The sequence below is a fragment of the Grampus griseus genome (assembly GCF_964374135.1).
Source record: "Grampus griseus genome assembly, chromosome: 10".
In the NCBI taxonomy this organism is placed as follows: domain Eukaryota; kingdom Metazoa; phylum Chordata; class Mammalia; order Artiodactyla; family Delphinidae; genus Grampus; species Grampus griseus.
This window is the reverse complement of record NC_139004.1, coordinates 41,131,695-41,155,924: the sequence shown is the minus strand read 5'-3', so window position 1 is coordinate 41,155,924 and position 24,230 is coordinate 41,131,695. Positions and strand designations below refer to the sequence as shown.

The 24,230-nt window shown below is 36.2% G+C and overlaps 1 protein-coding gene across 1 annotated transcript in view; it reads right to left on the bottom strand.

The window, feature by feature from the left end:
• Positions 1 to 24,230, bottom strand: part of TINAG (tubulointerstitial nephritis antigen) — a gene marked incomplete at both ends in the record, with an annotated part of 93,923 nt that overhangs the window by 52,101 nt on the left and 17,592 nt on the right. Inside the window, 4 exons of the mRNA XM_082664424.1 lie at positions 507 to 552; positions 2,071 to 2,251; positions 4,544 to 4,694; positions 8,221 to 8,344. Of these exons, the coding sequence (XP_082520550.1) occupies positions 507 to 552; positions 2,071 to 2,251; positions 4,544 to 4,694; positions 8,221 to 8,344 (502 nt within the window). The remainder of the gene's footprint in view (positions 1 to 506; positions 553 to 2,070; positions 2,252 to 4,543; positions 4,695 to 8,220; positions 8,345 to 24,230) is intronic.

The following is a 24,230-nucleotide window of genomic DNA, read 5'->3' as shown; positions in this document are numbered from 1 at the left end:
ATACTGGCCTATTCGATTTCTTTTGAGTTTATAAAAAAATTAAAGTGTCCACTTTGTTTCTACTGCTAAACCTTGATTTTTTTTTCAATCCATTACCTAATCCATTTAAACCGAAGTGAGAAAATTTCTAACATTATGTATGAGTCCTAAATATAAGTAAACAATTAAATGAACTCTATCAGTTAGTATTTCCTGTTCGAATGTCTTTTGGATCCACGATCACTTTGGATACACTTAGCAGACTTTCATCCAATGTGTCATTAACATTCGTTTAAGAATTCAATGTATGAATGAGTTTATCTTCTTCAAATAAAAGGTCAGCTAATTAGGTTATTAGGTGAGTGTATCTCCTATAATTACTTTGGTCTTACAACCACTGAATCCTTAAGAGTAATCTAAAAGTAAAAAATTTCTATCATTTATTAAGCTCTTTATACAGGAGCTAAAATGTAATGTTGTTTATTAAAGGAATAAATAAGACACAACCATATTTCAACCAAGCTTACCTTGAACTGGTCCATTTTGCATGATTTCTTTCATTATCTCAGTTTCCTGGAAGGAAAAAAATCAGTGAGCATCATTTCTGTTATCAGAGCACACTAAACCTATTGTTTGGTGTGTAATGTTAGGTACTGTACAATCAGTTTAGGAATTATGCAACCCAGTGTGCCTTGACCACTTGCAATTTACTCTTAATCATCTTTTGAAATACATGTGAACTGCCACATTGATGAAGTTGCTAAAGACAAGACACACACACGTTTCAATGACTCTTACCACTAACAATAATTTTGGAATGAAGAAAAATACAAAGATGTTTATGGTCACAAAGGAAAACTAATTCAGTTAAAGCTCTGTTTATCAGTAGAGATTAGTGTCATCTCCATTCTTAGGATCACAAAAGTGATCCCAGAAGATAGTGAGGTTCCTCAATTTTAGCATACAAATATTTCTCTGTTGTCCCCTGTGTAATGCAACCCTTAGGAAAGAGGCAGGTCATTCATTCATTTATTCATATAAATGTGAGCACATTGATCAGAGTAAAGACAAGAAACTAGGACAGAAAAAAATATTGACCTTGCCTCTGTCCTGAAGACATTTGCATTTTGGTGGAATAGACAGGCACTAACAAAACTAATTGCATTATGAGATACTAAGTTTTATTACAGAGACAAGCACAAAGTGCCATGGATGCAAACAAGAAAGGGACATTGGTTCTGCCTAGGAGTCAAGAAAAAACTTCTCAAAGAAGATGAAATTTTGACCTACTTCCTTGACATGGAAGTAGGTGGGATAACCATTTGGGTGAGAGGAATCATCACCTGGCTAAGTAGAGAAGCATGGTCATGGTGCACCTGGGGAGCAGACAGCAGATCAATTTACCAGGAGCATTATGGGCAGGTGGGGGGTGGGTTAGAACCTGGTGGGAAATTAATCTGTGAAAGCAGTAGGTCAGAACCAAATCATGAAGCCCTGTATGTCATGGTAAGAATGTCAAACTGTATTCTATAGGTATCTGGAAGCGATTGAAGTTTCAACTATTCTGAAAATGAGAATGTCTTGCTGACACTGATACAGTGGAGTACAATTTTCCTAGGCTTTTAACATGACAAACTGGAATCCAAGAGAATCTTTTTTCCATTATGACTGTGTCCGTTTCAATTATTCTGTGGAGTAAGGCAAAGGATTGATAAAATGAGCTACTATCACAAAAAAGTCAGTGAAAAAGGTTTTGCTGTAGCTTTTATCTGTCAAGTATTTATATATATATATATATATATATATATATATATATGTATATATGTATATACATATATATACATAAAATTATAAAACTTTATTTCCATGGGCATTTTTGAATTTAAGGCAATCATTTGGACTGCTAATACTACAAAGATCAAAAATTATACCCAAATTGGAGGTCTTTAATAGACATCTTAAGAATATCAAAAATTATACCTGAAAGCATAGCATTATTTTAGAATATACTAGTTTTTAAATAGTTTTAATAACAGTAGTATATATTTTTGAGAAAGTTAACTCTTTCTAATTCTTGCGATTCAGACTTACATTGGAAGAGACCCTGTATGGAGGAGAACATTGGTAGATCCTATTGGATTTCTCGATGCTGTTGGGACAGGGCTTGGTGGCATGTCGCTTTCCCCGCCCATCAGACCTACTTGTCATGGCGCAGCCATTATTGGTAGCATTTTGATCCTTGAAAAGTGGATAGCATGCATGGGATACCAGTCTATGAGGAATAAGCAAAGATGTCAAAGTAATACTTAGGAAAATGCCATAGTTACCTATCTATATGCAATTTTACTGAATAAAACATTTGTAAATTATTCTGGCTATGTACATGCAAGTTTAATGACATTGAACATAGTCGTTCAATCATATTAACTGTTCCCCACCCCATTCCTATTTCTTCATTATAATTTTTTTTTTCATGGAAAGGCATTTTATTTTAAATATAGCAGTGTATACATGTCAATCCCAAACTCCCAATCTATCCCTCCCCTGTACCCCTTTCCCCCGGTAACCATAAATTCCTTCTCTAAATCTGTGAGTCTATTTCTGTTTTATAAATAAGTTCATTTATATCATTTTTTTAATATTTTAAAATCTTGCTCAAATCCATTATAATAAATAAATTTATCGACTGAATAGAATTTTCCAAAGATGAAAACTGTTCATCAATTAAATCTGTGGTAATATTAATAGGGGAAGGACTCCTTAAGTCTGCATCTATAATGATAATGTAGAAGAGCCAAATTTAATGTGAAAGAGAATGAACTTTATCATACTCAGATGTAATATTCTGATAAATTATGTAAGTTTTAGAATTAAGGGTTTTTTTTTACATTTTTATTAAGTTATAGATACCTTCTCATAAGACTTCAATTATTATGTGTCTGTAGTTCATGATACTTTAGAAGGAATTGTATATACTAACATAGTATTAAAGTTAATAAGGTAGAAAGTTATCAGATATATACATTATACAAACAATAAAATAATTTTGATTTCTTATTTTGAAATTGAACATTGAAAAGTACAAATTATTTGGATCCAAATCTAACATAATTTATTGAATATAGAAGCAGGTAGTAAGGAAAATAAAACAATGGAATTGATTTTATGGATAGTCAATGTTGAGCTGGCCATGGAATTATCTGGTAGAATTGCCTCAAGAAAATTCAATAGTGTTCAAAAAAGTAAGAGAATCTGAGCAAAGGAGCATGATGAAAACAAAGCCATTTCCTAAAAAGGTCTCAACTTGGGGACAATGAGGACTATGGATTGAAGTGTGTCAGCCCAAATTCATATGTTGAAACCCTAACTGCCATGTGATGGTATCAGGAGATGGGGGTCTTTGGGAGAAAATTAGCTTTAAATGAAGTCATAAGGGTGGGGCCCTCATGCTGGGATCAGTGCCCTTATAACAGGAAAAGACACTAGCGCTCTCCCTCTGCCAGATGAGGACATGACGAGAAGACAAGCCAGGAGGAGTGTTCTCACCAGGAACTGAACTGACTAACACCCCAGTCTTGGGTTTCTCAGTCTCCAGAACTGTGGGAAACAAGTGCCTGTTGTTCAGGCCACACAGTCTATGACATTTTGTTATGTTAACCTGACCAGACTAATACAATAAGATTTCACTGACTCTCATGTTGTTATATTTTTAAACTCCTAAAAGGCTTTAATTTTTATTATAGTACAAAACAGAGGCCAACCAAGCACTACTACACCAGGAAGGTATTAGCCCAAATTGTCCATTCTAAGCACCAACTTATTAGGCAAAACATAAGAAAAACATTTTAAAGGACTTTATATAAAATTCCTAACACCCACTCTCTCATAGCACCTAACTTCTCTGTAGCAGACCCAGATCACTCAGTGGAGGAGGAAAGAACACAGGGGCAACACATACATCTACTGCTAGTTATCAGCTGCAGTTTCCTTAGACAGATATCTCAGCTTTTAAGTAGATTAGTTCTTATAGGTGACAGAGGATGCTGTGTGAGTATCAGACTACATGAGCATAAAGAAATGCAACCTGCCTCTTCTCATCAGATGGGATGGATAGTGACAATGATGTTCATGAGTTGTGGCAACTATACAGGACGTTTTTATGTTATTCCTCTGATTCTTAACCTAATTTTTACCTGGGATTATTTATTCATCTACTTGGGGAACTAAAGTTCTCAAGAGAGGTATCAGCAATGTCAACTACTCTTCTCCTTCCGTGGCAACTCAGTAGAACCATTTGGGTCAGAGCCACAAGAAGACAATGCTTACTTGACTCTTCATTAATTTAGCTAGAAATATATACATTCTTCAAACAATTGTTTCCAATAGCTTATAATCTCAATAGACACCAAATATAGTATATACTTAAATATAATCCATGTGTTTATATAGATACAGCATATATATTTGTAAATTTTTTGGGAAACTCTTAATATATATGTTTTCTTATTCTAACCTAAGCCACACTCTTAAGAATCCTAGAGACGTGTGTTGGGCAGCTATTTACCCACGTTTTCTCAGGTACCACCAAGCCCTATCGATGCTTCCACTGTTGCATCCATGGTGGTTCTTGCCACAGCAAGAGATCAAATTCTGAGGGGATAGGTTGGCTGTGTATCGACCTTTGGACTGAATCGCTATGCGGTCAGCTGCTACACCTGTTTCAAAGAGAATATTGATTAATAGTCAAGTGACAAATGGTATTGCCAAGAATTTACATAGCGCTTTTTGTTTGAATCTTAAGCTAGTCTTGGAAACTTAACGTAACTAAAAATCAAGGCTAAATGTGATGAATATATCTCTGTATTCCAACAAATTCAACTGTGTCATCATTTCAGTTACAGTTTTTGTCCAGTTTTGGCATTGCTTCATTGTCTTACCAACTTCACAGACTTCTCTAGTTCCTTGTTCCTTTCATGTTCTATATACTTCTGAATTTTTCATTAAGAAATTTGCCAAGTGAAACTCCTTGAGGGCAAGAGCCATATCTTACATTTATATCTCCTGTACCTAAAACATATAATCATGGCTTAAAATATATTTTTGAAGTGAATGTAACTAAACTCAGGAAATCAGAAAAACTGATCATAGAAATATTAATTGGAAATTCATCCATGTTAATCTGATGTATTGGAATAAATTAAATCTTTGGTTTTTAAACTAATCGAGACTAACATGAATCTACATTATAAACTATCAAAAAGCTACATAGCACATTTTTATGCTTACAATTTTCTTGAACATTATGATCCTAATCTTATCTTAGTAGATGTGGAATTCACCTTGTTATATATTATATATATACCTTTTGTGATTGAACCCTCTATTTGTTTAAATAATTCCCTAGCATGGTTGTTGTTAATCAGTTTGTTCCTTTCCCCAACACACAGTTGTTGACCACCTACTAGGTGACAGGCACAGGACTAAGCAGTAGAAATTGCAACAATGAACAAAAACCAAAAGAGTCATCATACTGTCCTCATAGAATAATAGACTAGGGAAATGAATCAACCAGTGGCAGAAAACTACTACGTGAGCATTTTGATCATGCTACCATGATAATATGTGTGTTGAGATCACAAGAAAATTGGAGTCAGTGATATTCTGGTACAGATTTTTTGTTGTTGTTGGAGACCTGATATAGTCTTGTTCTTAATCTCTTACTTTTGATGAAAGGCAACAAAGTCATAACCTTCCTTCTATCTATGCACTTTTCTCAGAAGTTATTGTTTTCATTCATCAAAATTATCTGTGTACTGAAACCCCTCAAGATGCTAGTTTAGAATTATTCTAAAATAATTCATTTTAAAATAATTCCTTTACATATGTATTTCTGCATATACATGTTTTTTATGTAACTACAGCATATGTACAATTCTGTAGTGTAATTGCTGGCACATTTTAGACACTCAGTGTGTGTTGAATCTATATCCTCCTACTTCCTTCTCAATTCCCATCTATTTTGTGCTAGGTACATTTCATAAGAGCAAATGCCATTATACCACCATCTCTTTTAGTCTCAAGGAAATAATTCCCTGTTTCATAAAAGAAAATAGAAATTCTTTGATGCTTCAACTTTCAGTACAAGCATTCAGAATCAAGTATATTTTTTAAATGTTAGTGTAACTATTCTTGGTTCAGAAAAGACTTTCACAAATAATACCGAAGGAGTCAGAAGCCTGGCTTCTGGGATCACTTCCGAGACTTCTCGCCTTTCACTTTGGTCAGGTCACTTCCCCTCTTTGTGCCTCTTTTACAAAACCAAAGGCTTGAAAAAGGGGACCTCTAACATCCCCTCCAGCCCCATGAATCTGTAGATTTCAACTAAAGGATGAGGGTTTAAATTGTGATGATCTTCAATACATTGCTTTTTTACAGACATTTCTGAATCTCAGTGAAGGTTTAATCCAAATTCACTTGAAATACTTGGAAAAGGTCAGAAGATTTAAGAATGACTCAGTTCAACAAATTGCTTTCCACTCTCTCTCTGAAAACTTTCATTGGGCTTTACCTCTGAGACCCACACTATTATTTTCCCTGCTTATTTTATTCTGTCTCCAAGTTTGCTCTGCATTATGTATTGCCCTCACCATTTCAAACTCCTTCACCTATTAACTTCTGACATCTTGCTTGAATTTTATTTGGCTGCATAACAATATTTTTATATGTGTGTATATTTTAAAATTGTATTTATCCCATTTTATAGTTTTTAGCTTCTTTGAAAGACTTTTCTTATTTTAACTACAACCGCCTGACAATTTTCTAGGTCTTTAAGAGACCCTAGAATATTCTCTTCTTTACTTAACACATTAAAAAAAAAATAGCATCAGCCTGATTTGATGTATTGAATACACAGGATACAAAACTGTGTCATCTGTTAGGTAGAGGGACAAATCCAGACTTAGCCCTGTGCTGAGGCCATCTATGGGGCTGTGACCTGGGCATACCAGAGTACACAGGCCAAATCAGCCTAGTAAATTACTTTCAGTATTTTACCACCAATGTCTTTCCTAAGACATGTTCGGAAATACTGGTCTACCTTAAAGTAAAATTCTTATATAACCCCTAGGAGGTGTAATACATTAAGTACATGAACATAAAATGACAAATGATTTATATGATTAAATCTGTCCCCACCCAACTAGAATAGGGCTCAAAGAGGTCAAGAGAACGTTTATACTGGGGGAGTAGGCATTAGTGTAGAGGTAACAGATGGAGATGCTCCAGAGGTGAGTTCAGCCAAATGTATCTTTTCTAGAACGAACTAGCTCATACTATGAAGTGATGATGTTTAGACAAAGGATCAGCACTCCTCTGTGCCAAGGAGTGCAACACTTCAGAGCTTATGAACTTATTTCATGATGCTTTCAGTACTTAGTCTTTTGAGCACTCTTTTGGAATTATTTTTAAGCCTAGACCACAGTTTTATGAAACTGATCTTTGATAGTAGACAATCAATGTCATATTAGTCTTAATTGCTGTAATACAACCAACACGCTTTTGAGGATAATTTGGAGACCAAATCTTGGGATTAACCTGAATATCAATTTACTGGACTTGTGAAAATATATGAAAGTTGCTGCAACAGAGATATGTATTCCTCACACAGTGGAAGCAAGAGCAACCCTAATTTGGAAACTACTCTTATTAGAAGATCAATTATATCACTTTAGAGTCAGAATCTACATAGTTGCTTTTATCTAAAATGAGATAAAACCCATTTAATCCATTATTATTAGTTCTGAATTCTTACTTTACATCAAATCTACTAGTTTAATAATTAAGTATATTCTTGCAGATCTTATCAAGAAAAAAGAACATAAGAATTATATGTCTGTGTGATATACATATTAGGATTACAGATGGTACTATAGGTAAAGAGGAACTTTATACTCTTATTATTTGGCCTTAACTCTCAAACAGCAAATAAATTTTGGTAACTTCTTTGCTGCTCTTTTGATCTACTCTCTATTTAAAATTAGATGCTAAAAATAAACACCAATTTTCAGAGTAAAAACATATTTTTATATCATTTTCAGGCTGCTTTCTCTGGCCAGAGTAAGATTTTAAATTGACCAAATGTTAATATTTAACTGTTCTAAATTAAAAACCCTTTTAATTACTATGCCAAGATCTAGAGTCAAAGGGAGATTTATAAGGAAGTAATTAAAATGATTTTATTACTTGCAGTAGAAAAAGCCCAGGATGCAGCACAATTTTTTTGATCCAATGGGCCATGGGTCCATCCAGGCCATTTGTAAGAAGCAATAAAGAATTCCGGAAGATCAGTTGTTTCAGGTAAAGAAGCCTAAAGAAGAAGTAGAAGCAGAGGTGTCAGTGTTTTTCAAATATATTCCAAAAACCATTATGAGAAAACACCATGCCCTTTTAAAATGTTTGTCACTGTTTTTTATTTTGTACATTCAATTTTCTGAATGGCATCCCTGAAAAGAGTTATTTGTGTAAGATATCTATTTCACTCTATGTTTAAAAATGACAATTCAATGTGGGGAATCATAATATATATAGTAAAAAATCGTAAGAACAAACATAGAATGTGGTACCATATGGTGCAATAATTTCGGCCATTGTTTCTGTCATCTTGAATCAGAGTTTTGGTCATCCCTGTGGAAGACCACATGATGTTATTTAAATTTGGCCTCATAAACAATGTTTACTTTTATATCTCTCCTACATTGGAGAGTGTGTGCACTTCGGATGTGAAATTAATTTGGAAACAATGCATTTGTGACAAATATGCATTAACTCACTTGGAGCCCCAAGAAACACAAATTTTGTACCAGCTATTGGGAAACAAAACTGGGATAAATTGATGGATAGCTATAAAATCCTTGAAGAATAAAAAGAACTTCAGAAATCATGTAATGTCAAACATACAATGAATGCCAAGATGTCTTCAGAGTCTATGTTAGGTCCTGACGGTTTCAGCTTCTCTCTTTCCAAGAAGGCAAATTAAACCTATGGACCTTGCTCTGTTCATGTCACTCAAAGAAAGTCTAAAGCCCTATAACCTGGTTTTTTTCTTTCCATCTCCTAAAGAGTAATAAGTTTCACTTCCATAAATAATCAGTATTCCAACAAAATAAGGATGTGTTTATTAATTTTCTATCACTTATGCATACACATACATTCACACACACACATAATTTTTGAGAGTGCTTTAACGTTTTTAAAGTGTTTTATTTTCTCAATAGCTTTATGTGATATAATCAGGGAAAATATTATTTACTCTATTTTACGAATGAGGAAACAAACCTCTAAGAGTTAAATGACATACTAAGTCCTCTCACTTAAATAAGAAATACCCCTGAGATGAGACCCAGATATTAGATTTCTTAACACTGTGTTTCATTTATCATTTAGCCACCTTATCAGAAATAAATGGGTACTTTGCAACAGAAGTAAAATGTCTACTGAAAATTTTTATGATTGTTCATTGAACAAGTCAGGCTACTGATCCAATATTTTGCCCTGCAAAATTACTTCTGACAAGTATAAAACAACTTAAGAGAATAAAGGAAAATTTTAAATGTACACTTCTGCTTGAAAAGATATCCATCCAAAATATTTATAAATTCAAATTTCAATGAAAGAGTTCAGTTTTGACTCAAAAAACTATTATCATCTGATAAGAAAGTGATTAAATCCTGAGTTTCATTACTAAAAACACTGCTATTTAGGTGATAGAAGAAAAGTGCCAGATCTTTAAGCAGATCATGGTAGGGTATCTACATGATAACTTAAAGAACAGTATCATAGAAATCCTAGAAATTCAGGTGATTTTATATTCCTGTGCCATCAGATTGGCCATAGAATTGGAGCAGAATAAATTTACTGCTCTGAGTAGATAGTTCCAGGAACATAGACTAATTCTCCAAAAGAGCCTTTCTACCTGGGACAGAGATACACGTACCCTATACATTACTGATATTTTCCAATTGTATTATTATTGGCTAATCAGTGTGCTTTTAGGAATTTATAGTATTAAGTTGCCTCATGTTCCAGAAAAATAGCTAGAGTGTCCCTGTTATTTTAATTTATCACTTTATAATTCTAATTTAATAGCAGAACTAGGATATTTCCGTTCTGCTCTGTGGAAACAGTAAAGATATAACTATGACTTCAGACAGATCTCATCAGGATTAGGCTATTCAGAATCTGATGTCCCCATTCCAAAGTTGACCAGAGAACTTTGCACATGGAGGTATTCCATAAATATCTGATAATAATGAGGAGATACATATCTAGCTGGTAGATTTCATCACTTTAAAATATCATTTTCCTCCCAAAGGCACATTAAATTAAATTATAATGACAGCATGCACTTATTTTCTTATGATTTATTGTTTAAAAATAAAAATCTATGAAAGGATAATCCTTCTCCATAAGATAAGGCAATAGAAAACAACAGGAAAAATGCCATATTCATTAAAAACATATTTACCAACCCACTAAACCAGGTCAATTCATGAAGCTCACCTGTTGGCTCTGTCATGATTTTTACCAATTAATTAATATTGTGTTTCCTAAAAATAAACCCATAGGATTTGAGGCCCAGTAAGCACATATTACCTTACAATTTTATTTACCTTATGATACCAGATGATCTGATATAATAAACTCATGGCAAATTTTACATCTCATTACTCCATAATTATTTCATTCCCCTATAAAGTAAGAGTGTTTTTAAGGGCTTATAAATAAAAGTAAACACCACAGAATAACAGCTTTTAGGAATTGGTAATAGAAGTCTGGCTTCAATAAATGATTTTTTTTTTTTTTTTTTTGGTCAAAGGATAGCTTCATAAAGCAAAAAAGTCAAGCGAGTCAGCTGACAGAGACAAAAATTCCAAAGTGATAGTGGTTTAAGATAGAAATTTAATTTTAAAAAGTTTTACACTATTACATATGGGCATTTTTAATTATTTCCATTATAATGTTGAAAATTTTGAGTCATAATCTAATTCTATTTCAAAATTAATATTAGTCAAACTTGAATAGTCTCCCTGCTTTAATATTTCAATTTAAATATTAAATATACTGTGAACAAATGTAAGAATTAAATTCAGTGGTGAACACTGGAGAATTTTTTACAATAATTCGTGCATTTTAATCGAATCAAAATCTCTAAAAGTAATGGAAACCTAGTCACAGAACAGCTTGAGAACAAACCAATCAAATTCTGGACATTCAGGACATTCTTATTAAAAGCCCATATAGGGGCTTCCCTGGTGGCGCAGTGGTTGAGAGTCCGCCTCCCAATGCAGGGGACACGGGTTTGTGCCCGGGCCCGGGAAGATCCCACATGCCGCGGAGCGTCTAGGCCCGTGAGTCATGGCCACTGAGCCTGCGCGTCTGGAGCCTGTGCTCTGCAACGGGAGAGGCCACAATAGTGAGAGGCCCGCATACTACAAAAAAAAAAAAAAAAAAAAAAAAAAAAAGCCCATATCTACACAATATCCACTCAGTGAATCACTCCCTTCATCCCTAGTTGCATTTACTTCCACTTAAACTTGGATAATGAGTGACCTGAGAATCAGAAGAAGGCAACAGAGAACATCATTCTCTTCTGACCTTCACAATCCAAGGTCAGTGGCCATGCGTACTAAGAAATGTCTTCTAAGGTACTTGATATTGGCAGGGAAAAGGCTAACTTTTTCATTGTTGATGGCAAAATGAATTTTTCATCTTCAATATTTGCCTTGATGTCTTAACTCTGAAAGAGTTATGCTTTGATAATTTGCTAGTTACTGTTTTTTTTTTAACAATCTAATTTCTTGTACGTATAAATAATCAGTGACCACGCTATGGCTGGTGGTGCCAGTTCTCCAGGGCTCCTCGTTTGAATAGGCTTTCCTTTTATTCGTAGTGATAATTTTAGCTCAGTACCTGCAAGCTCAGAAAAATGACTATATTTCCTGGTCCCCCTTGGATCCCAGGTGTGGCCACATTACTAAATTCTGGCCCATGGAGTGTAAGCACAAGTGTCACTGGCAGCTTCTGAGAACTCTTCCTTAAGAGACGTTTGGCACTTGATTTTACTCCTTTTTATTGATCTTTTTTAAAATTTTCCTGTTGGCAGGAATTTGGATATAGATGGACATGCAGCAGCTTCTTGAACCATTATATGACCTCGGATATAAAGGCTCTGGAAAATAGAACAAGGAGGAAGAAGCCTGGGTATCCAACACCAAGGAGTGCAATTCTACGATCCACCTCCAGTTTTGTTGGTAAGAAATCAATTTCTATTTAAGTCACTATCATTTTGGACTTTTGTCACTCTCTGATGAGCCCAATCAAAGCTAAAACAGCACGCAGAACTGACATTAAAGATGCTATGGCAGGAGAGAGGGGGAAGATGGTGGAAGAGTAAGATGTAGAGATCACCTTCCTCCCCACAAATACATCAGAAATACATCTACACGTGGAACAATTCCTACAGAACACCTACTGAACGCTGGCAGAAGACCTCAGACCTCCCAAAAGGTAAGAAACTCCCCACGTACCTGGGTAGGGCAAAAGAGAAAAGAATAAACAGAGACAAAAGAATAGGGATGGGACCTGCACCAGTGGGAGGGAGCCTTCAAGGAGGAAAGGTTTCCACACACTAGAAGCCCCTTCACGGGCGGGGACTGCGGATAGCGGAGGGGTGGAGCTTTGGAGCTGTGGAGGAGAGCACAGCCACAGGGGTACGGAGGGCAAAGCAGAGAGATTGCCAGGCCTTTGAAGCTGCACGCTCGCCCTGCCTTCTGTACCCCTCCCTCCCCCGGCCTGAGTGAGCGTCTCCTTTAACCCCATCCTGTCTGAGAAGAACAGACGCCCTCTGGCGACCTACACGCAGAGGCGGGGCCAAATCCAAAGCTGAACCCCGGGAGCTGTGCGAACAAAGAAGAGAAAGGGAAATCTCTCCCAGCAGCCTCAGAAGCAGCGGATTAAAGCTCCACAATCAACTTGATGTACCCTGCATCTGTGGAATACATGAATAGACAATGAATCACCCCAAATTGAGAAGGTGGACTTTAAGAGCAAGATTTATTATCTTTTCCCCTTTTCCTCTTTTTGTGAGTGTGTATGTGTATGCTTCTGGGTGAGATTTTGTCTGTATAGCTTTTCTTTCACCATTTGTCCTAGGGTTCTATCTGTCCGTTTTTTGTTTTGTTTTGTTTTGTTTTGTCTTCTACTTTTTAAAAAAATTTCTTTCTGACTAATTATTTTTTCATTTTAATAACTTTATTTTATTTTACCTTACTTTATTTTCTTTTATCCTCTTTCTTTCTTTCTTTCTTTCTTTCTTTCTTTCTTTCTTTCTTTCTTTCTTTCTTTCTTTCTTTCTACTTTTTCTCCCTTTTATTCTGAGCCATGTGGATGAAAGGCTCTTGGTGCTGCAGCCAGGAGTCAGTGCTTTGCCTCTGAGGTGGGAGAGCCAACTTCAGGACACTGGTCCACAAGAGACCTCCCAGCTCCACATAATATCAAATGGCAAAAATCACCCAGAGATCTCCATCTCAACACCAACACCCAGCTTCACTCAACAACCAGCAAGCTACAGTGCTGGACACCCTATGCCAAACAACTAGCAAGACAGGAACACAACCCCACCCATTAGCAGAGAGGCTGCCTAAAATCATAATAAGTCCACAGACACCTCAAAGCACACCACCAGACATGGACCTGCCTACCAGAAAGACAAGATCCAGCCTCATCCACCAGAACACAGGCACTAGCCCCCTCCACAAGGAAGCCTACACAACCCACTGAACCAACTTTAGCCACTGGGGACAGACACCAAAAACAATGGGAACTACAAACCTGCAGCCTGCAAAAAGGAAACCCAAGACACAGTAAGATAAGCAAAATGAGAAGACAGAAAAACACACAGCAGATGAAGGAGCAAGATAAAAACCCACCAGACCTAACAAATGAAGAGGAAATAGGCAGTCTACCTGAAAAATAATTCAGAATAATGATAGTAAAGACGATCCAAAATCTTGGAAACAGAATAGAGAAAATGCGAGAAACCTTTAACAAGGACCTAGAAGAACTAAAGATGAAAGAAGCAATGATGAAAAACACAATAAATGAAATTAAAAATACTCTAGAAGAGATCAATAGCAGAATAACTGAGGCAGAAGAACGGATAAGTGACCTGGAAGATAGAATAGCGGAAATAACTACTGCAGAGAAGAATAAAGAAAAAAGAATGAAAAGAACTGAGGACAGTCTCAGAGACCTCTGGGACAATATTAAATGCACCAACATTCAAATTATAAGGGTTCCAGAAGAAGAAGAGAAAAAGAAAGGGACTGAGAAAATATTTGAAGAGATTATAGTTGAAAACTTCCCTAATATGGGAAATGAAATAGTTAATCAAGTCCAGGAAGCAGAGAGAGTCCCATACAGGATGAATCCAAGGAGAAACATGCCAAGACACATATTAATCAAACTGTCAAAAATTAAATTCAAAGAAAACATATTAAAAGCAGCAAGGGGAAAACAACAAATAACAAACAAGGGAATCCCCATAAGGTTAACAGCTGACCATTCAGCAGAAACTCTGCAAGCCAGAGGGACTGGCAGGACATATTTAAAGTGATTAAGGAGAAAAACCTACAAGCAAGTTTACTCTACCCAGCAAGGATCTCTTTCAGATTTGACGGAGAAATTAAAACCTTTACAGACAAGCAAAAGCTAAGAGAGTTCAGCACCACTAAACCACCTTTACAAAAAATGCTAAAGGATCTTCTCTAGGCAAGAAACACAAGAGAAGGAAAAGACCTACAATAACAAACACAAAACAATTAAGAAAATGGGAATAGGAACATACATATCAATAATTACCTTAAATGTAAATGGATTAAATGCTCCCACCAAAAGTCACAGATTGGCTGAATGGATACAAAAAAAAGACCCATATATACGCTGTCTACAAGAGACCCACTTCAGACCTAGAGACACATACAGACTGAAAGTGAAGGGATGGAAAAAGATATTCCATGCAAATGGAAACCAAAAGAAAGCTGGAGTAGCAATTCTCATATCAGACAAAATAGACTTTAAAATAAAGGCTATTAGAAGAGACAAAGAAGGACACCACATAATGATCAAGGGATCAATCCAAGAAGAATATATAACGATTGTAAATATTTATGCACCCAACATAGGAGCACCTCAATACATAAGGCAAATACTAACAGCCATAAAAGAGGAAATCGACAGTAACACATTCATAGTAGGGGACTTTAACACCCCACTTTCACCCATGGACAGATCATCCAAAATGAAAATAAATAAGGAAACACAAGCTTTAAATGATACATTAAACAAGATGGACTTAATTGATATTTATAGGACATTCCATCCCAAAACAGCAGAATACACTTTATTCTCAAGTACTCATGGAGCATTCTCCAGGATAGATCATATCTTGGGTCACAAATCAAGCCTTGGTAAATTTAAGAAAATTGAAATCGTATCAAGTATCCTTTCCAACCACAATGCTATGAGACTAGATATCAATTACAGGAAAAGATCTGTAAAAAATACAAACACATGGAGGCTAAACCATACACTACTTAATAACGAAGTGATCATTGAAGAAATCAAAGAGTAAATCAAATAATACTTAGAAACAAATGACAATGGAGACACGATGACCCAAACCCATGGGATGCAGCAAAAGCAGTTCTAAGAGGGAAGCTTATACCAATACAGTCCTACCTTACGAAACAGGAAACATCTCGAATAAACAACCTAACCTTGCACCTAAAGCAATTAGAGAAAGAAGAACCAAAAAAACCCCAAAGTTAGCAGAAGGAAATAAATCATAAAAATCAGCTCAGAAACAAATGAAAAAGAAATGAAGGAAATGATAGCAAAGATCAATAAAACTAAAAGCTGCCTTTGAGAAGATAAACAAAATTGATAAACCATTAGCTAGACTCATCAAGAAAAAAAGGGAGAAGACTCAAATCAATAGAATTATAAATGAAAACGGAGAAGTAACAACTGACACTGCAGAAATACAAAGGATCATGAGAGATTAATACAAGCAACTCTATGCCAATAAAATGGACAACCTGGAAGAAATGGACAAATTCTTAGAAATTCACAACCTGCCAAGACTGAATCAGGAAGAAATAGAAAATATGAACAGACCAATCACAAGCACCAAAATTGAAACTGTGATTAAAAATCTTCCAACAAACAAAAGTCCAGGCCCAGATGGCTTCACAGGCGAATTCTACCAAACATTTAGAGAAGAGCTAACACCTATCTTTCTCAAACTCTTCCAAAATATAGCAGAGGGAGGAACACACCCAAACTCATTCTACAAGGCCACCATCACTCTGATATCAAAACCAGACAAAGATGTCACAAAGAAAGAAAACTACAGGCCAATATCACTGATGAACATAGTTGCAAAAATCCTCAACAAAATACTAGCAAACAGAATTCAACAGCACATTAAAAGAATCATACACTATGATCAAGTGGGGTTTATCCCAGGAATGGAAGGATTCTTCAATATATGCAAATCAATCAATATGATACACCGTATTAACTAATTGAAGGAGAAAAACCATATGGTCATCTCAATAGGTGCAAAGAAAGCTTTTGACAAAATTCAATGCCCATTTATGATAAAAAACCCTCCAGGAAGTAGGCATAGTGGGAACTTTCCTCAACATATTAAAGGCCATATATGACAAACCCACAGCCAACATCATCCTCAATGGTGAAAAACTGAAAGCATTTCCACTAAGATCAGGAAGAAGATAAGGTTGCCCACTCTCACCATTCTTATTCAACATAATTTTGGAAGTTTTAGCGACAGCAATCAGAGGAGAAAAGAAAATAAATGAATCCAAATCGGAAAATAAGAAGTAAAGCTGTCACTATTTGCAGATGACATGATCCTATACATAGAGAATCCTAAAGATGCTACCAGAAAAGTACTAGAGCTAATCAATGACTTTGGTAAAGTAGCAGGATACAAAATTAATGCACAGAAATCTCTGGCATTCCTATACACGAATGATGAAAAATCTGAAAGTGAAATCAAGAAAACACTCCCATTTACCATTGCAACAAAAAGAATAAAATATCTAGGAATAAACCTACCTAAGGAGACAAAAGACCTGTATGCAGAAAATTATAAGACACTGATGAAAGAAATTAAAGGTGATACAAATAGATGGAGAATATACCATGTTCTTGGATTGGAAGAATCAACATTGTGAAAATGACTCTACTACCCAAAGCAATCTACAGGTTCAATGCAATCCCTATCAAACTATCACTGGCATTTTTCACAGAACTAGAACAAAAACTTTCACAATTTATATGGAAACACAAAAGACCCCGAATAGCCAAAGCAATCTTGAGAAGGAAAAAGTAGCTGGAAGAATCAGGCTTTCTGACTTCAGACTATACTGCAAAGCTACAGTAATCAAGACAGTATGGTACTGGTACAAAAACAGAAATATAGATCAATGGAACAGGATAGAAAGCCCAGAGATAAACCCACACACATATGCTCACCTTGTCTTTGATAAAGGAGGCAGGAATGTACAGTAGAGAAAGGACAGCCTCTTCAATAAGTGGTGCTGGGCAAACTGGACAGGTACATGAAAAAATATGAGATTAGATCACTCCCTAACACCATACACAAAAATAAGCTCAAAATGGATTAAAGACCTAAATGTAAGGCCAGAAACTATCAAACTCTTAGAGAAAAACATAGGCAGAACACTCTATGACATAAATCACAGCAAGATCCTTTTTGACCCACCTCCTAGAGAAATGGAAATAAAAACAAAAATAAACAAATGGGACCTAATGAAACTACAAAGCTTTTGCACAGCAAAGGAAACCATAAACAAATCCAAAAGACAACCCTCAGAATGGGAAAAAATATTTTCAAATGAAGCAACTGACAAAGGATTAATCTCCAAAATTTACAAGCAGCTCATGCAACTCAATAACAAAAAAACAAACAACCCAATCCAAAAATGGGCTGAAGACCTAAATAGACATTTCTCCAAAGAAGATATACAGACTGCCGGCAAACACATGAACGAATGCTCAACATCATTAATCATTAGGGCAATGCATATCAAAACTGCAATGTGATATCATCTCACATCAGTCAGAATGGCATCATCATAAAATCTAGAAACCATAAATGCTGGAGAGGGTGTGGAGAAAAGGGAACACTCTTGCACTGCTGGTGAGATTGTGAATTGGTACAGCCACTATGGAGAACAGTAGGGAGATTCCTTAAAAAACTGCAAATAGAACTACCATATGACCCAGCAATCCCACTACTGGGCATATACCCTGAGAAAACCATAATTCAAAAAGAGTCATGTACCAAAATGTTCATTGCAGCTCTATTTACAATAGCCAGGAGATGAAAACAACCTAAGTGTCCATCATCGGATGAATGGATAAAGAAGATGTGGCACATATATACGATGGAATATTACTCAGCCATAAAAAGAAATGAAATTGAGCTATTTGTAATGAGGTGAATGGACCTAGATTCTGTCATACAGAGTGACGTAAGTCAGAAGGAGAAAGACAAATACCATATGCTAACACATATATATAGAATTTAAAAAAAAATGTCATGAAGAGCCTAGGGGTAAGACAGGAATAAAGACACAGACCTACTAGAGAATGGACTTGAGGATATGGGGAGGGGAAAGGGTAAGCTGGGGCAAAGTGAGAGAGTGTCATGGACATATATACACTACCAAACGTAAAATAGATAGCTAGTGGGAAGCAGCCACATAGCACAGGGAGATCAGCTCGGTGCTTTGTGACCACCTAGAGGGGTTGGATAGGGAGGGTGGGAGGGAGGGAGACACAAGAGGGAAGAGTATGGGAACATACATATATGTATAACTGATTCACTTTGTTATAAAGCAGAAACTAACACACCATTGTAAAGCAATTATATTCCAATAAAGATGTTAAAAAAGAAAAAAGAAATAATTCCCAAAAGAAAAAAAAAAAAGATGCTATGGTAGGGCAATACCATATTTCATTGAACCCAGGACATCATCAAATGTAAGAAGCCTCCCAATTTTAGAGTTGTAAAAAAGTGAAGAAAATGTGCCTCTGGAGATTGATGAACTGATATTTCCTAAAACGACTTCATTAGAACACTAGTTCTGAGAAATTGTAATAGATAATTGCAAAAAGAGGAGCTGATTAATCAAACAGTTCTGAGAAACTGGTTTTAACAATTAAATAGATTTTTGTCCTCAATGCAGTAGTTTTTATAAACTACCTAAGTGCTGCTGAGAGTCTCTAAGAAATGAAAATAATGTTTGTGATTTTTAATGTGCATGACCCAATGCAAGGTATTTTACTTACTTTCCTTTGATTTCACATCAGTTTTATTGTGAAGAGGATCAGAGGACTAGTGTTTCATGGAATGCACTTTGGCAAGAACCACAGTATGGACTAGATAGACCCAAATTTGGGGAGTCCATGTAACCAAGCCAGACCATATGAGGCCTTCCAAAATAGACCCACACCCATGTTCTCTGCCTGCCTTTTGTCTGTAGAAAAACTTTAGTAAAAGAATAAATTTAATCAGAGAGGTGAGAAAACGCAGAAAGAAAGGGAAACAGTCAAGTAAGACAAAATAAGAATACTTTAACCATTAAACTAAGTCAAGGACCTTTAGTTCTTTCTCAAGGACTAGAGATAATATTCTGAGCCATGTCCTTTGAGCTGTTTTGCAGATACTGAAACCCTTACCAGGTGGAAGAAGTTAACTGTATGCTGCCCACAAGCACTTAGACTGCAGACCGGTTGGAGCTGGAAGGTTGATAATGCTGACTCCCAATTACCTCACCACCAACCAATGAGAAGAATGTCTACAAACTGACCACGCCCTGCTCCTTGAACACTGTAAGACTCCCACTACCCCCTCCAGGGCGGGACACACGGTTTTGAGGGCATTAGCCCTCTGTGGCCCCCTTTGCCTGGCAAAGCAATGAAGCTATTATTTTCTACTTCACCCAAAACTCTGTCTCTGCGTTTCTATTCGGCACTGGTGAACAGATATCAACACACAGGCTCCTTATATCAACACACCAAATCACCTCAGGAATCTACCTTTTAACAGCCCCAAATTTTTGTTCCCAGAGAAGGGAAAAAATGAATTTTCACATTTCTTTTTGAAGATATGTCCTGCAGTGATCAATTCAGCCCCATGGCATTGGTCAAGTCATGCTCAATTACATCACAGTGCTATGCATCAGACCTTAGTAAAGAAAATAAACTGACAACTCGGAAACTGATTTGACAGATGAGACATTCATTCTGCCACAAGTTCAGCTGGATAAGGAGTGAGGCCAGTGCGTATTTCCTAAAGTTTGCTGAAGGGTTTGAGGTTCTATTTGGAGAAGGAGAGAAAGAAAGGAGAGAGCCTGGAGGAGACGTGAGGAAATGCTTCAATGCTATTTGAATTTTAAGACTCTTAATTCAGAGACAAATCATTCTGTCCCTGGTTCTTTACCCACTGAGCAGAGGAGATTCTGAAATGAGCTGAGCGAAGTACGTACTTAAACAGAATCCACCATAACATCTGGCTGTGATGCTCTTTTGCAGCATCAGTGGCGCCTACTCTATGCTATACAATTATTATAAAAGCCTGACGCCATTTGCCTCATGTTCATATGGAGCTACACATCAATTTTATTGAAAAGAATAGTCATTTTTGTTCAATAATATATTAAGAATATAACTATAGAACTGTGTTTTTCACTTTTCTAATTAGTGTTTTGGTTTCTACAAGATGCTTTACACGGGTGATACACATTATTGATATTAAGTAGATGTTTGTTCAGGTAGGTTAGTTAATTAAATTAAATTTTAATTAAATAATTAAATTAAAACTAATCAAATAAAAAATTTCAATAACCTATGAGAGGTAAAAACAAAAGCTGGTAGTAGTCACTCTGATTTTTTCCAAAGGTACCTTTCATCCCTCAGTACTTACTATCACTAAAATATATTTCAGAGAGGAAAAAACAAATTCTTCCTAGAGAAATAGATCCAGTCAATCAAATACCATGTCTTATCTAAATAATGATAAAGTATCCAGACGATGAAATAAATTTCCCTTTCTCGTCTCAATAATCAGTGGTTTTAAAAGTTATTACATAACACATAAAATACAATTTTACTTTAACTTCCAGAAAACAATAGAAAAAGATGTTATTTTTTCTTTGTTAGTAATGCCAACTTAGACACACTAAAATCTTCTGTATTGGGTGACTGGGAAAAGATGTACTAGTAAACTATGAGACTGACAAAAAAAAATTTAGAACATTTTTACATACATCAATCGATACTGTATAATATAGTAAAGCTACAGGTTTTAAATGCTATACCAGCCTTCTTAATGTTTTAATAATTTCTAAATATTGATAGCTCCACCTAAGATGCGATATTTATCTGTGATAGCTTTGTTAACTTTATTGTTCTCCCTGGGAAATGAACAACAAAACTATTAAAAACATATTTTTTAACTAAGCCAAGTAGAAAAATGAACTCTGAATTTCCCTATCTCTGTTTGAAAATAGTATGTTTTATTCAAAATGTTTGCAGTATTTATAATATAATAGAACACAGGGAAGCCTCTTGAAGTTATCTCCCAAATTTAAATTCCTGGAAAAATAATCAGGTACAGAACGGTTGCTTCGATTAGATTTGATTTGACATGATTTGATTTGATTTGATTTAGGAGCATAGTAGAAGACCTTTCAGGTTATCAAAAATATATAATCTCTGTCAGGGCCAATAAACCCAGAGCTACACCTTTCTTTATGAAAGGAACTGCTCCAAATGATTAAGTTCTGGGTAATTTAGCTCTTACAAAATTTACCTGTTTCAGAAACTTGCTAGTTTCCCAAGCTTAATCCAAGGGAGAAAGAACCACTTTGTATATTATATAATAACATTTCATTAATGCTCTACTATACAGTCTGTGTGCTAAAACACTCCTTATTCATCATTTCATGGACTTCTTACAGCCCTGTGAACTGGGTACCACTGCTACCATCATTTCAGCCAGACTAAGAGCCAAGCACACAGGATGCAGAGCTCACGTCCATCTCGGTATGTGAAATGGGGCCACGTGACTAAACGCACTGCCTACATGTGCCTATTAACAGACTTCAACTGTGATGCTTCTGCTGGCTCCAAAGGACCTCAGCCCATGCCAATTTTGCATACAGTCATAATAATTGTTTTCTTTCTGAGACATTAAGTTCTGTTTTAGCCGTGAATATACTTCTGCTCTCTCCAGCACTTTTCTTTCAATATTTTAGCTTATGTTAGCAGCTCCTAAAGTGTGTTCTGTGGAATCTAAATCTTGGGAAGTATTAACAGTCATTATAAACAAACAAAGAAGAAAAGGTTCTCTGATGCCATGAGTTTAGGAAACACTGGGTGGAAAAAAGGTCATTGGAGGAAGAGTTCTTAGTGTCCTCAATATACTAATGAATAGTGTGCCTCTTCGGAAGAAAGATACAATACACCATTTCACAAGTGTATTGGACCACAGATGGGACACCTTTATTCCAAATCTTGCAGGATTGGTGGTCCATGGCACAAATGTTGAGAAATATTGAAATAAGATTTTAACTGTGTAATCACCTGTTTTGTACCATAAGGAGACAAAAGGCTCAAGTGGCAGGATTTAAAGTTCCTGTAGGGAACTACATCAGTCCCGTTGTGAATCTATGCAAGCAAATACACAGTCTCAATGGACTGACAGAGAATCGTCTAATCATTCTTAACATATTTAGTGTACAACAATTTGGAACGGAGCTGTCCAATCAAGGCATTGCTTTGAACAATCTCAAGAAAACGCTTTTAGGAAAAAGTTAGGCAAAGATTGATCAGCTGGCATTTTTGACCTGACACTAGACATAATTTTAAAGTGGATGAAGCGAATGTTCATACAAAACAAGAAGCTGCATGGTCTAGGCAGGACCCTCTTGGCCTTCTTTCTTTCCCTTTTTCTCACTTCCTCTCATCCAGTCTGCTTGTACCCAGAGTAAACAGTAAGTTTTTGTTTCCTTTTGTCTGCCCTCACATAGGACTGCCATCCGGGAAAGGCTCCCAAAATCCTTAAGTTAGTTGTTTCTAACCTCCCATGATCAACATATTTCTATTCCTCATTATTATGAATCACACTCCACAAAAAATCATTTGAATTGAACTAATTCATCCAGATTAAACAGATTTTTTCATATGTATATAATCATGGAACTCTCTGTATAAGACCTGTTGATATTCTTCTAATGTACGTTCAGCAGACACATTATGTGACTAGTGACTGAAGTCAAGCAATGTAGCCAGGGAACCAGCTAGAGGAGAGCTTTCCCAGGAACTGGGAATGAATCATTGCTCATCTTTCCTACCCAAGATAAAGAATTTGGTGAATCTCTGTTCTCATCCAGGTAATGGGCTCAAGGAAAGGGAGATGTTTTAGGCTGGGGATGCAGTGAATTTTCTCAGAAAAATCATTCCCACTGTTGGCAACTGCCTACCCTAAGTGTATATATATATATACCATCCTATGTTGAAAATGGTATTTTAAAAAATTGAGGAAAAGTTGAGGGGGAGGGAGTTATCCAGAAGCATACCCACGCAAAAGAATTCATTTTCACTATTCAGAGGCAATTTGATGTATTGAGGGTATTTTCTATGTAGTCACCAGGCAAAGAATTAATCTATTTTTTAAGCTCTTCCTGTGGCTACCAGTTTAACTTAGTTCATATAGACCCCACATTCTTCATTGAAGTTCTTGTTGTATTTCTGATTTTCTGATATCTTCTGACTGGTATTAGGACAACTCCAACACTCAGAAACTTTTTTTTTTTTTTTTTTTTTTTTTTTGCCGTACGTGGGCCTCTCACTGTTGTGGCCTCTCCCCTTGCGGAGCACAGGCTCCGGACGCGCAGGCTCAGCGTCCATGGCTCACGGGCCCAGCCGCTCTGCGGCATGTGGGATCTTCCCGGACCGGGGCACGAACCCGCGTCCCCTGCATCGGCAGGCGGACTCTCAACCACTGCGCCACCAGGGAAACACTCAGAAACTTTTTGAAAGGACCTCAGCCCTCAAGCTACTGTGCCTTAGAAATG